This window comes from Pangasianodon hypophthalmus, chromosome 1 (genome assembly GCF_027358585.1).
Source record: "Pangasianodon hypophthalmus isolate fPanHyp1 chromosome 1, fPanHyp1.pri, whole genome shotgun sequence".
Lineage (NCBI taxonomy): Eukaryota > Metazoa > Chordata > Actinopteri > Siluriformes > Pangasiidae > Pangasianodon > Pangasianodon hypophthalmus.
In genome coordinates this window covers 10966187-10981063 of record NC_069710.1, presented here as the reverse complement: position 1 = coordinate 10981063, position 14877 = coordinate 10966187, and the positions used below count along the sequence as shown (strand labels likewise).

The 14877-nt window shown below is 38.1% G+C and overlaps 1 protein-coding gene across 1 annotated transcript in view; it reads right to left on the bottom strand.

Moving 5' to 3' along the window:
* adcy2a (adenylate cyclase 2a) overlaps positions 1-14346 on the bottom strand; it is a 182313-nt gene extending 167967 nt beyond the window's left edge. Inside the window, exons 1-2 of the mRNA XM_026926637.3 lie at positions 13912-14346; positions 1897-2094 (exon numbers count right to left, since the gene is read on the bottom strand). Of these exons, the coding sequence (XP_026782438.3) occupies positions 1897-2094; positions 13912-14295 (582 nt within the window). The 5' untranslated portion in view covers positions 14296-14346. The remainder of the gene's footprint in view (positions 1-1896; positions 2095-13911) is intronic.
* Positions 14347-14877: the final 531 nt, after the last annotated feature.

Here is a 14877-nt window from a genome sequence, read left to right as displayed (position 1 = left end):
ATACCACACCAGTTTCCCAAGGATAAAAATTTTCTAATTCATTAATGAATGTCATCTCATGATTTTTATCCACTTAATGTTGCAGAAGATCTGAGAGACAAATTAGTTCTTAATTAGACAAATTAATCTGAGACACAAATTAGCTCCTTAGTTTCTCTCTCCTGAAGTTAATAAGAAAAAAAACACTGGAGACTCCTTCCAATGATAAATGTGTGATAAATGGGTCCTTACAGAAAAATGATTTATGTTTTTCTTTGGTTATTGTTTTCATATCTATTTATTATTAATCTTAGCTTATGTGACGTGTCTGCCGTTCAAGTCCCTGAGAATGACCTGTTGCTACAGCTATGATGAGAACGATCGGAAAGGGTGCATTAATATAGACCTGTGATCATATAAAAAAATTAATCAACACCTTCTGAGCAATCAGAATTAAGAATCCAACAGTGCTGTAGTATAAGAAAAGTTTAAAGTTGAAATTGTCACATATGGTGATTAGTTGGACAACCAGAAGCATTTTGCTTGCAAATGTTAAATTAAACTTCTGTTTTCAGACCACCTCATGATATAATTTTAAAAAATATGGTGCTGTTCCTCCCAAACACAGAGAATCATTCTCCTTTTTGTCCCAATCTACTTTTTTTTTCTAAATCGCTTATATTCCCGGAATTACATTAGATTGTTTGAATTCGCTGAAAGCACATTTACATGCACTTTATGTAATCTGATCATGGGAACTCTCTGGGTCTACATGACTCAGTCAATAATTGGATTTCTAAAAACATGACCTACGGTCTCTTTGTATCCCCATCAATAAATCCAGCAATGTAATGAAGCTTTATGACCAAATATTTCTTTTTTTTTTATGGTTGCACATAATGTTGTTCTTTTTCAAGTTGCTAAAACTGGTGCTAAAACAGCTCTTTTGTATCTTGTTAAGTTTCCATGCATGCTCAGAGTTAGAAAAACAAAAAAAATTGTTTGAATTATATTATGATGTGTATATGACTAGTTGAGTAATCTGCTTAACTCCTGAAAATGCATCTGGATAGTATTACTTGTGTGTATGTAAAAACACACTGACTTTCATAACTTAAAATACACCACTGTATTAGCTACCTAAGCTCTTGTATGACTATATAAGGAAGTGTGTTGAATTCTCTAATCTGATTGGTTGGAAGGTCATTCTGAAATGTTTCATTTCTAACAGCTCATTCACAGCAACTTAATCTAAGGTTAATAAAAAGAATAAACAGTTAATTACTTATTTAGAATCAGCACTTTGCAATAGACTTTGCACTTCTTGGTAACATGACAAGCTTTTTTTTTCACAAGTCTTATTAACTTTAAGAGAGAGGGGGGAAAATAGAGAGCAAACAAATGTTTATTGCTGCTATAACATAAGTGATAACAGGAACTAACATCTGTTTCACAGATGTTGCATAGCACTATAAATAAATGTAATCATTGGCAAACTGCTGTGGTATAAAATGAAAAAAAAAATGCTTAATGATGTGCTGTCACTCGGCGTTTGGCATTTTATTCCTTACATATTAAACTTAGCACATACTCACATGGGGGAAAAAAGAAGAGGATATACAGCAAATATAATTTGGCTAAAAACCGTACACTGCTCATGACCTGGTAGATGACTGCAACACTCTGAGAGCTCATCCGTGTTGGTTAATTTCACCCTACGCTGCATATTTCCACTTAATTTCCACCCAGCGCTCTATTTTAATAAACCTTCTTATTCACCTCGGTGACTCCCCGGGGTGCTTCTTTTCAACCCGTCTGCTTCCTCATGAATAGTTTTTTTTTTCCCATTTACTTCTTCTCACTAGGATTTCTCGCTACAGGAACCGCATGAATGAAAACAACCACTTCTATCCTTACCTGATCCCAGGGACAAATGATGCCACCGAAAAACATGAAGAGGTAGCCCATGGCAACCAGGCAGGCCCAGACGACCAGGGCGAAGAGGCGCAGGAGCTTCTTAAAGACTGACTCGATGCAGACCAGGACGAAGATGCTGAGGAAGATGGCCAGCGCTGTGGGCACGGTGATCACAAAGGCGACGTGAGCCTCGATGTCCTGCCGAGAAAAAAAAAACAAAAATAACAAATCATAACTGAGCATCAGAGGCATCTTTGAATAAAAGAAAACACAATACCAAGTGCCCTCCAAAATTATTAGCACCCTTTGTGTAAATGAGTAGAGTTATTATATATGAAGAGTAGGTTATACACAAACATGCAGGGAAGTTGTTTAGTTTTACTTAAATGCTGGATTCAGAATTAATTGCACTCTGAGAGAATAACAGCATCCTGTAACAAGGTTGAAGACACTTGTAGAGGGATCTTGAGAGGCTGAGACGGAAAACACTGCAAAACTGTTTTTTTTAACAAATTCTGTGTTGATTTGTATCAAGTACACTTGACTCATCATGTCAAAAGCTCTTAACCTCATGGCAAAGGCAATCAGACTTTAGGCTGAAATATCCTAGTAAATCTACACAAAGCAACTGAAGCACAAGTAACAAAACAACTCCAAAGCATCATTGATCTACCGTGATGTTTACAGTGGATGCTTTTCCTTGTACGCAGTCGCTTTTTGTCACCAAACATATTCATGTGTCTATGTGTACACAAGACATGATGCCAGTTTGACTCCCTAATGACACTTGGTGAAGTTCAGGTTCTATATTTTGTGAGACGCTCTCAGTAGGGGTTCTTTCTTTGCAATGCTTCCAAACACCTTGTCGTTATAAAAAAAAGAAAATGCCATTTAACAAGAATCAGCTCAACTATGTCTGAAAAGTCTGACATTGTGATGTTTTTTTGGTTTTTTTTGGTGTGCTCTTGGTTCCGATTCTTGGCAGATTTTCCAATATGTGAAATGTTTTGTTATAGCCCTAATAGTGTTTAATACTGTTTTACATCCATTACCTGACTTGTGCAGGTCAAAAACCTGCACCAATCTGTGGGGTTTTTTTGGGTTGAAAGTTTTTTTTTCCATGGTAATAGATGACAAATTGATTTTTACATGTGTGCAACGTTATATTTATACCCCAGGGAAACAGGTTATAGTTAATGGCTCAGGGCAAATAAAAATTCTTGTTTTTCAAGAATGACAATTTATTTGCATTCACTCTCAGACAAAAGAGTACTATGCAGTACCTTTCCTTGTCGTTGGAGTGGTAATACTGTATACCTTTAAAATGTATCTGTCACCTGGATATAGTGTACCTTTAAAAAAATATATATATAAAGTACCATAATTACTTTTTAGAGTAAAGCTTTAAAGGTACACTACATGCGCCGTACTAGGTAAAAGAAACATACTAAAGGTATAACTGATGTATGCTTGAAGGTACTACCCTAGAGACAAGGAATAATACAGTTTAGTACCCTTGTGTTTATTTAATATACGCTAAGCTTCGCACATACATATATATTTTTAAGTGAGAATACTAATATTTTAAAAAGTAGCTGGGAAATATGAATAATTGTGTGTGAGGTTTATTTCATACAATCATTTTTCCTCATTTTTATGAAGGATGCCAATAATTCTGGAGAGCACTGTGTTTAAAATGCCTTCCTTTATTAGTTTCTTTTATTAGCTTCCTTTATTGGCTTCAGTTATAACTATACTTCATATTACAGATGGTTAAACAAACTGGTGTACAAATTAGTCTGAATGACTTAATAATGAAATTACATCTCAGTAGTCTGTAAATTAAACACCTAAAGTGTCGATGAAAGGGTCTCTTGGGATAGTGCAGATTATTACAGCCAACAGGCATCTGGAAAATACAGCTTTATTATGAAGCATCTAGCCACTGGATAGATATTGCTGTCAATAATTATGATACTTAGACATTTACAACTAAATGGAATCAATAAGTTGGCTTAGCCAGGCAGAAATGAATCCAAGGCCCTGTATCCTCCACTGGAGGTTTGGTGGTAAGATGGTGAGACTGTAATAGGATTGGAAAGTGCATAAATACTCCTCATGGTGCAGCCCATGAGAATCCAAGCCACTGCTGGGACCTTAATTTTTCTTAGCTGTGCTATTACAAGTGACAAACTATCCAAAGTGATTCAATTAAAATAGCTCTTGGCAGTAGGCGAAGATTTCTGGACCTTGCTAAACAAAACTGAAAGGTCTTTACATTACTGGGGTTTGCCATCATGCCATAACCAGATATATTTTATTTATATCATTTATTAAAACATTGGCGCTAAACAACCAGTAATCTATTAAAAATGATCAGCATTGAGCTGGCTTATATTATTTCTCATGGAATAGCACACCCACTGGCTAATCACATGACTGCGGAAGCTCTGAATCGCTAGCTGTGGGGGAAAAAGTCGAACTTAATCTAGAATATCTGAGTTAATATCTCATTATCTCTCAGAAACAGCTTACAGCATACGGAATTATAAGATATTATTCAATTAATAAGTCTTATACCACATCGCTGTTGAATTCTGCATTCAGATTATTTTGTAAAAAAAAAAACGAATAAATCCCAGGTTTTTAGAAATGAATGCACTAATTCTAAAATGTTAACGTTTCAATAGCAACAGCTCACACACCAGGATTTATATAGAGGAAGCTCCATATAATCGTAAACTAATAATAACCAGATGTTTAACAAAGAAATACAATATGATGGGGTTAAGATTTCCTCGAGGAGACGTTTATGTAACATTTATGGAAGGAGTCTCCAGTGTCAGTGCTTTATTAACAAGTCATTGAGCTTCTTGTCGTCTTCAAGACAGGGGAGTTTGAGTTTTCTGGTTTCTCAGTCACATGATAAACTGCATTTTTTTATTGTGTTTTTTTTTCTCCTAAACTTTAAGAGAGACAGTACAGGAGAGGCTGGTGAGGGAACGGCTGTTTATATTTGTTAAAATGTAAGCGATAACAGGAACTAACCCGTCCCGTGGATGTTCCATGACATTAAATGTAAATCTAAATTGTTTAAAATCATGACTTTGATTCATTAATAAATTAAAAAATTTTAATCTTTGGCAAATTTCTGTGGTATAAGTGGAATAACACACTTTTTCGCACTAAAATAATCCACTTTCAGGCGGTGGAATATTTTCATATAACAGCATTGTCTTATTCTTTATTTATTGATAGATTGTAAGGTGTTAAGTCAAAGACAATGAGGTATTAAAGTAAAAAGTTCTTATGAAGAAATAACAAGGATAATGAGTCATTACATCAAAATAACGACATAGCTTAACTTGAAGCTATATATATAGAGAGAGAGTGTTTACAGAAAATTTAGATTGAAGCAGACTGCAACGTGATAGAGATTTGAATGCAAAAGTTTGTGTAGTTTAGGACAAATACAGCATTCAGAAATTTTTACCAGCAAGACATTTAGCATGTCACAGCATTACCACAACATCATAAGTAACATTACAAGTGAATAAACTGAATTGGATCACAACGTTCCTCTTGATATAATTTTTTTTTCACTTTTTTTAATCACTATCATTTCTCCTAGTCAGCAATGAGATCAAATGGAAATGAAAGCGAGAAGTCAGAGACAAAAAGACCCCAGTCATCTTACATACGTCTCCTCTTGAGTTTGAGTAGAGATCTCAACACTCACACAGTCAGGTCCGGAAGTATTTGGACAATGACGGAGTTTTTGTGATTTTGCCTTTATACACCACTACAATGGATTTGAAATAAAACAATCAAAATGTGATTAAAGTTTAGACTTTCAGCTTTATTTTAAGAAGTTCCACAAAAATATGGCATTCACCATTTAGGAATTACAGCCATTTTAAGCAAAGTACTTCCATTTTCAGGGGCTCAAAGGTATTTGGACAATTGACTGACAAGAAGTTAACTGACCAGGTACGGTCCATTCCCTTGTTACTTGAAGACAAATGAAGCAGATAAAAGGTCTGGAGTTGATATCAGGTATTGAGTTGGCATTTGGCAGCTGTTCGACTGGAGCTACCAATATGAAGTCCAAGGAGATCTCAATGCAAGTGAAGGAGGCCATCGTTAGGATGAAAAAACAACGTAAATCTATAAGAGAGAAAACAAAAACCTTAGGTGTGGCCAAATCAACAGTTAAGTACATTCTTAAAAAGAAAGAAAGCACTGGTGAGCTCAACAACATCGAAAGGCCTGGAAGACCACGGAAGACAACTAAAGTGGATGATCGCAGAATCCTTTCCTTGGTGAAGAAAAACCCCGTTCACAACGTCAACAGAAGTCAAGAATACTCTGGAGAAGGTAGGCGTATCATTGTCAAAATCTACAATCAAGAGACGCCTTCATGAATGTAAATACAGAGAGTTTACAACAAGGTACAAACCACTGGGAACATTCAAGAACAGGAAAGCCAGATTAGACTTTGCCAGAAAACATCTAAAAAAGCCTCCCATGTTCTGGAATAAGATTCTTTGGATTGATGAAACCAAGAATGATGGGAGAGATTGTGCCAGAATGATGGGAAGAGAAAAGTATGGCGAAAGAAAGGAACAGCTCATGATCCAAAGTATACCATATCATGTGTCAAACATGGTGGAGACAGTGTTATGGCATGGGCACACTGGAACGGGCTCACTGGTGTTTATTGATGATGTGACTGCTGACAGAAGTAGCCAGATGAATTCTCAGGTGTATAGGGCTATACTCTCTGCTCACATTCAGCCAAATGCTACAAAACTGATAGGATGCCGCTTCACAGTGCAGGTGGATAATGACCCTAAACATACTGCGAAAGCAACTCAAGACTTTTTGAAGGCAAAGAAATGGAATATTCTTCAATGGCCAAGTCAGTCGTCTGATCTCAACCCAATAGAGCATGCTTTTCACTTACTCAAGACAAGACTGAAGGCAGAAAGACCCACAAACAGCAACTGAAGGTGGCTGCAGTGAAGGCCTGGCAAAGCATCTCCAGGGAGGAAACTCAGAATTTGAGTTTTGAGAACATGGGCTCCAGACTTCAGGCAGTCATTGACTGCAAACGAGTTTCATCCAAGTATTAAAATTATAGTTATATTTACAATTATGTCACTTTGTCCAAATACCTTTGAGCCCCTGAAAATAGAGGTACTTTGTTGAAAATGGCTGTAATTCCTAAATGGTAAATGCCATATTTTCTGTGGAACCTCTTAAAATAAAGCTGAAAGTCTACACTTCGATCACATCTTGATTGTTTTATTTCAAATCCATTGGGGTGGTGTATAAAGGCAAAATCACAAAATCTGACTGATTTAAGTGGATTTTACTCCAGTAATGTTATACTAATATAACTACTGAGAATACTTTTTTTTAAATCAAGAATTTAAGATTGTATTTGGAGAGGAGATTACAATTCTATTTTGGTAGATACATTGAAACAAAGAAGTAAAAGAGGCAAACTTTAACCTTTAGCTATAATAGCTATAATAATAATTTTTTCAAACTTTGGATTTGCAAATTTATGTTACAGATGCAGCAATTCATGCAATCACCATGGCAACCTTTACATAGATGCCGCCATCGGGTGCATATTAGCGTCACTCTTTACATAAATCCTTTTTCAGTGCCAGCCTGTAGAAGCATTAGTCGAGGAAATAAGGAAATGAGTAAATAAAGTAAGTAATGAAGCCCCATGGATGACTGGCAAAAAAATACACTCCAATGCCAGTCAATTGGATTTCATCCAGCGAGACCATTTAAAGACCATTTAAATGACATGAAAAGAGATTTTGGGAGACTTTGGGGCTTGTAACTGTTGTATATTGCCGAATCCTGCACTATTTTTAATACACAGTACAAGTTTAAATACTTGGTGGAAACTACACTAGTTTCCAGCACTTTTTTACATGCGAGCACTTGTAAATATTCATGAAGAAAAGTACACTATAATGATCTATGAATACATTATACACATTGTTAGCAGATATCTATGAAATGGCATTGGACTTTACAGCATTGGTTGTAATGCATTAACGGAATGCATTCAAGAGCGCATAATTAGCCCTGTACTATTTGGAAATTGAAGGTTCTTCGGTTGTTCCTCTTAAAGGAAATGGCAGAGTGTTTCTCATTCCAAAAGGGTCTAATGGAATAAATACTTAAAAGTAAGGCAATTCATGACATATTTTGTAACGCTGTATATGAACGCCATTGATGAACTCAGTCATAACATGTTTATAATGCATTCATAAGTAAGGAATAATACATATTCAACCAAAATGCCAAGTGAATTAAAATGAAGTCATGCCAATACAGTCAGTGGGCTTTGCATGGCTTCTGCTGTGAGTAAAAACATCCATGTGGGTGAAAGAGCCTTTGAGGTCATGAGCTTTGTAATAACTGCCCCATGCTTTCACAACAATTAGCTTGGTTGACACTGACTTTGACATGCCAGAGCATTTGCACTGTTATATGCAATAACTTCATGCTGAAAGACACGAACTCTTCAATGAATATTCCTATGCAGCCTTATTTGACAGAGGTGAGATTAAGTGTGAGATCTGAGCATTAACTAGACATCTTAATAAAAATTTTTAAAAAAAAAATGATTCATTAATATATTTGATTACACTAGAATTTACTTTAATTTACTCTTCAGTCAATAATCACTAAATCCACTAAATAAGACAGGTTCATGCACCATTTTTTTAAGCTTTATCTATCAAATCAATGAGCTTTACTGGTAAATATTTATTTTCATGGTTGCTGTCATTTCTCAAGCTCAAGATCCAAGCATGAGGATCATTGATTAATTTGTGAGCTTTATCTCAAGGTGAATATCTCAGTCTGAATTCTGACATGATATCTGGGGACTATCACATTTCAACATCAGTTAAGATATAACATGTATATGAAAAAGAAAAAAATTCCAGTAGACCGTGATGGAACTGTAGCTCTTTCATTGCAGTGGACTGTTTGGATGCTTCATCCCAGGTGAGATGTTTAAGTGAATTCTACCCAGGCTAAAAACTATTGATTGGAAAATTAGCTTGCTAATCCTGCTGGCTTTGAAGGCGAATGGCATTTCCATTAGCCAAGAAGGCGGCTTCATTTCTCATCAGGGCTACACCGAGGCAACTGGGAAAGACAGCTTGATAACCACCAGCTGATGTTCATATACGGAAAGAAATTAATTCATTGACTCTAATACATGCAGCGCGATAAGCCGCTCAGCCACGCCGTCAACAGTGTGACCACTTCTCTTACCCTGGAGCTGGGGAGAAATGTGTTTGACATGATAGGAGATGACACCATGGTAGATCCCTCCTTGCCATTTCACACGCCACCTCTACCTCTCTCTGCCATAACACAAACATCCCCTGGAGAGAAGGAGAGAGCCGCTACTAGTGCAAAAAAAATGCTAAACCCCCACGCATAACGGATAAACCCTGGATTTTTAGAGATGCTCAATATCTCCTAAAAACTGCAAGAACACCTGCTGAAAAATAAGAAAAAAGAGAATCAACTGAGCCTTACAAACAGCAACAACAAAAAATCCAGTTCTCATTACCTGAAGTAGGTGTCGGAGTCCAAAAGTCCACAACTAAGAAGTGGACAAGAAATAAAAAAAAGAATAATGCAGGTCTTGAAGCTATACTGTCTCACCAGACAGTCTGCACTGAAAGGAAAGTAGGCTCTCTGACCAGCCAGGCCTCAGTGCTTCCATTAAACGCCGCAATCATTTTCCATGAGTTATCATTGCTACCACTCCGAGCGTCATGGTGGGAAGCCCTTCAACTCACACACACAATGTAAGTACACCATTTCAGGGAACAACAAAAACCCATTAAATGTTACACAAACTCTGACACATCTTCCAAACTTCCAGCTTTGTCAGGTTTGAGGACTTGGTAGTAACTGCAGCCATAAATCTGTTAAATAACCACAAACATCAAACAATTACGAATGAATGATTTTCAACCTCTCCTCCTCTACTGGACATAAAAGTACTATTAAAAATAAGAAAAGAAAAAAAAACAAATAATAAAAAATATAAATATAATAAATATAAATGTAAATCAATAAATAAAAAGCATACATTATAATTATGTAGATAGATAGATAGATAGATAGAAAAAATATTTATCAGTTACCATTTCACTGTATTTCTCCTGGCCAAAAAAAAAGGAAAAAGGTCACTAACAAAAGTCTGATTTTTGGAAAAAGCCTTGGTCTCATGCGAAATTTGTACATATTCACAGTGTTATTATAGGACTATTATTCTTATGCCTGGGCTACACTAAACAACAATCGGGCCATTGCATAAGGTGTTCTTCGGCTGGTCTTCCGGATTTTTTGTGTTTCAATGTGTAGTAGGCATAGTCATGCCATCTATAAGAGCTTATCACATACCGAGGCCAATTTGTGCCAAATCCCATTGGAACTAACCTACTTATGCCTCAGCTACACTAGACAACAATTGGACTGACAATCAGGCAGACAATCTCAAAATGTGTCCCAGATTTTAGGCTGGTCTTCCCAGACTTTGGGCTGGTCTTCCCAGATTTTAGGCTGGTCTTCCCAGATTTTAGGCTGATCTTCCCAGATTTTAGGCTGCTCTTCCCAGATTTTAGGCTGGTCTTCCTGACAATTGGACTGACAATGACAATTTTAGGCTTATCTTCCCAGATTTTAAGGTGGTCTTCCTGACAATTGGACTGACAATCCCAGACTTTAGGCTGCTCTTCCCAGACTTTAGGCTGCTCTTCCCAGATTTTAGGCTGATCTTCCCAGATTTAAGGCTGATCTTCCCAGACTTTAGGCTGCTCTTCCCAGACTTTACGCTGATCTTCCCAGATTTAAGGCTGATCTTCCCAGACTTTAGGCTGCTCTTCCCAGATTAGCCTATGGTGTGGCACGTGAAGAACCCAATTTTAACCCATGTGATCTACTCGCAGTCCAGTCTTGGCATCACTAATTCATTCATTCATTCATGTTGATTAACCGCTTTATCTTGGTCAGGGTCACAGTGGATTCAGATCTCAGGAAACACTGGATGTGAGACAGGAATTCACAAACTGTAAATATTAAAAAAGTTCAATACTCGACTCCCCACCAACTGCCTTGATATCATGCATGAAACTCCGTTTAACCAATAAGAGCCAAGCTTAACTGTCATCCACCATGTTTAGAAATTGTGCAAGATCCCAGGTTCTGATAGTCAGGATCGTTGGTCAGTTTGTGAGCTTTATCTCAAAATGTGTGGTGTTTTATTCAAGGACAAAAAAAGCTGAATTCTGTCATCATATCTGGGGTCTGTCACTTTTTCCACATCAGTTAGGATTGTATAAGTCTGCTACTGTGGACCAGGCATTACTTGGGAAACTAGAAAATGTTCCCTATTATGCAGTAGACTACCTTTCTGATTTCTGAAGTATATATCAAAGGACAAAAACAACAAAGGCAATACCTAATTACCAACTGGCTGCTTAAGTAACACCTTCGAACACCAACGCTCATGCTGCAATCTCCTCCTTCTCCCTCCCTGTTCCTACTGAGACTGTCTTTGAGTCTCTCTCCCACACACACATTCAGACACGTATAGACACACACACACTTTCATCTCCACTGGGACCTGGCTATGATTCATTTATCTGTTCTCTTATCTTCCTTTCCCTTCTGCCGTGTACAGATACGCACCACCCTTTGTCACTGTCCTACTGTATTAACACTTCTTAGCAGGGCTTTGAACAGGTCCGAGGTACAAAATCAATAACCAGAAATGAATTGTATTTTACTAGGAACAAATTGCAACCCAAAGAAACAATCGGAAACATTCATTTGAAATCTCTTTTACTGGTTAATGTTTTTTTTTGTTCATTCTGTTTAGCCCACTACATTAATTTTTTTATATCTTACCTTTAAACTCCCAAATGTTTTTGGATCAACATGATATCTGGTGTGATTTTAGTCAATATATAACATTGCATGGCTTCAGTTTATGGATAAATAAACAAGGTAAATTAAACCTTATTATAAACATTTACTTATTATAAATCTCATTATGTTAAAGTTTGCATTAGACTGATAAGCAGCTGTTTTGTTTTGTTTTTGCGCTGCTTTCGTGAGAATGAGAGAAAAAACAGCTGTTAGCTAACCCAAATTTGAGACTCAAACTGGCATTTAGCATGTCTATGCATTTTTAAATTGAATTTTAAAATTTGCTAACTTTAGTGACAAAATGCAACGCTGCATTTGGACTTGAAAAACAAAAACAACCTCTTGGAAATCATGGGCAATTTCATGGCTATATGGAGCACAATCAGTTCAATTCCATAACCTGTGTGTATTGATTAGTGTGTATGTTCTTATTAATACAAAGACAGCTACTGGATCTAATAGCTTCTTATTATATTAAGCCCACATACAGCCAATATAAAAGAAACAGAATTAAATCATTTTCATTAGTTCCGGACCTAGAACTATATTTGGAACCATATGTTGGTGGTGGAAGGCAAGAACTGTAAATTTAAAATATTGATTTTTGCTCGAATCTCTTTCTGATCCCTGCTTCTTAATTTATACTTCCTATAATAAAGCAATAACATAATGTCAGTAAAGGCAATAATAAGGATGTGGAAAGGGATATATGGTGGCAGGAAAGACAGATGACATCAGTTGAAACTGCAATAGGAATTAGGAGTACACAGTAATACCGTTTGGATTACATACGTATTACATTTTCCCCACAATCAATGTGATGTGTGCAACCAACAGAAACGGAGGGACCCTCGTTTTCCATTTCATTGCTCGACTTCAGCGTAGAGATATAGGTCACGCAGTCAGACGAGAAAGGCAGCGATTTAGCCATGTGTCAATATTTTGCTTCGGCTCGCAGTTTGCTCTTGCTTCCCGCTCAAATGAATGCTCCTCTATTCCGAAGGACATCGCCTGAAGCGCTACGACGTAGTCCAGCACATACTCGTCTGAGCTTTTCAACACAGAACCAGCATCTGGTTAAATTCTGTATAAAATAATGCATAATATAAAAAAATAACTTCCCAGAAAGAAACTTGAGCAAATGATTGATACTTTTTTGGCAAAATAAATTGAACTTCGTCCCGATTGAAGTAGACAGCATGCTCGCGAGACCACCTGACTTGAATAAATATATTTCACAGCCACGTCCTGACAAACACAAGCTTCAAACCCTCAGCAGTGTTTTGGTTTTACAATCAGCTGGAGTCGCTTTATCACTGGCAGGTTAATAGCTTCTGCTCGATTCATTTAATTAGCCATGACTGAGCCTGATTTACTTAGATACACTTGTTCTCTATTCTCTCGTGCTCTTTATGGCTCTCAGCCTGAATCATCTGAATGAGACTTTTTAAAAGTAAGTGAAAGAAAGAAGTGCATTATAAAATAAACACAGGAGTCCAAACAGTCCTGCCCCCCTCGATATCTTCTCCACAAGTGCTGGATTCTGTCCAAAACATCACAAAAGATAAGCAGTGTCAGCTTTGGGGAATCTGGACTTAACTCTTAGAGAAAGACAGAGAAAGAGAAACAATAGCAGGCTAAATAGAAGACTTCCTCTGCCTCTCACTCTCCCCAGTGAACCAGTGCCACCAGTCTGCCTGTTTATCAGCTATACTCTACAGGGCTGACAGGAGCTCAAGTCTCCTTCCTACTCCAGAATCTTGTTGAACCAACAGTGCACTTCCCTCTTACACCACCGCAGGATCTCACTACCACCCCTTCCCCAAAGGATAAGACTCTAAAATAGAGAAAAAGAGAAGAACCAATGATCCCCCATCCTGTTGTCTCTCAACAACAACAGCGTGACATTTTCACCTGGGACACTCAATCAGACAGAGTCAACAAAAGAATACAAAAGAGTGAAATATGGTGGATGATAGAAACATAACTCTTGCAATTCAACCCCCCTGAGCCTTTGGCACTCACCAACCCAGAGCCAAAGAACACAGCCAGCAGTGCCAAGCAGGCGCCCATCACAATCAGCAGCAGGAAAACGATGAGCGGGTGCTGCTGGCTCATGCGGCAATAAGACTCGTAAAGCCAATCGGGCGATCTCTGCCTCCTGGCGCCCTCTTTGTCGCTGTTTACGCCATCCCGCGTGCCACGCTCCAGCAGGTATCTCCTCCCGCGCATGGCTCCTGTCCACATAGATCTGGTGCCCTGCCTCTGCTCGTCGGGTGCCTGCTTCACTTTCTTGTCCTTCTCCTGTTCCTCGCCGAGCTCCTTCAGACTCAGAGCGGGTGGCCGGGTGGCAGCGTTGGCGCGCGCTTCGGACACCGGCAGGAAGCTTTCCACTCTGGCGCGCAGCATCGCTCAGGCAACATGTTTGGACGAGGAGAGAAGTGAGGAGAGAGTAGACTGAGAGTGTGTGTATATGAGAGGGGGAGAAAGAGGGAGGGACCCGAGAGAGGGAAGGAAGGAAAAGAGGGAGGGGGTAGAGGGAGTGTGACGGAGAGAGAGAAAGAGAGAAAGAGAGAGAGATCGAGGGGACAGAATGGGCTTACTATAGCACCGCTAATGCATAATGCAGTCACTGAGAGCTAATTTAATGTCTCAAAATGAGGGAATATTGAGGCTTTCAAAGTCTCTGAGAGAGGCTTTTAATGCACTGGAGGCATCGATTAAGCCCTCTCTTTCTCTTCTTTTTTCCCGTCATGTCAATTTTGCCCCCTCATCTCTTCCCCATCTTAAGCAAGGTATAAGACAAGAGAGAGAGATTTGCAGCAGGAGAGAAAAGCCACATCTATGAGCCAAAGATCTTCTCCAGACAAGCTGTGGTTTAAAGATAGAATCGGCCACAGAGTCACTACGATTATGCCTGGATCCAGCCTAATAATTTCACATTTGCTTCTATGGTCTCAGCTGCATCAGTCTGACCTTTCAACTCGATTT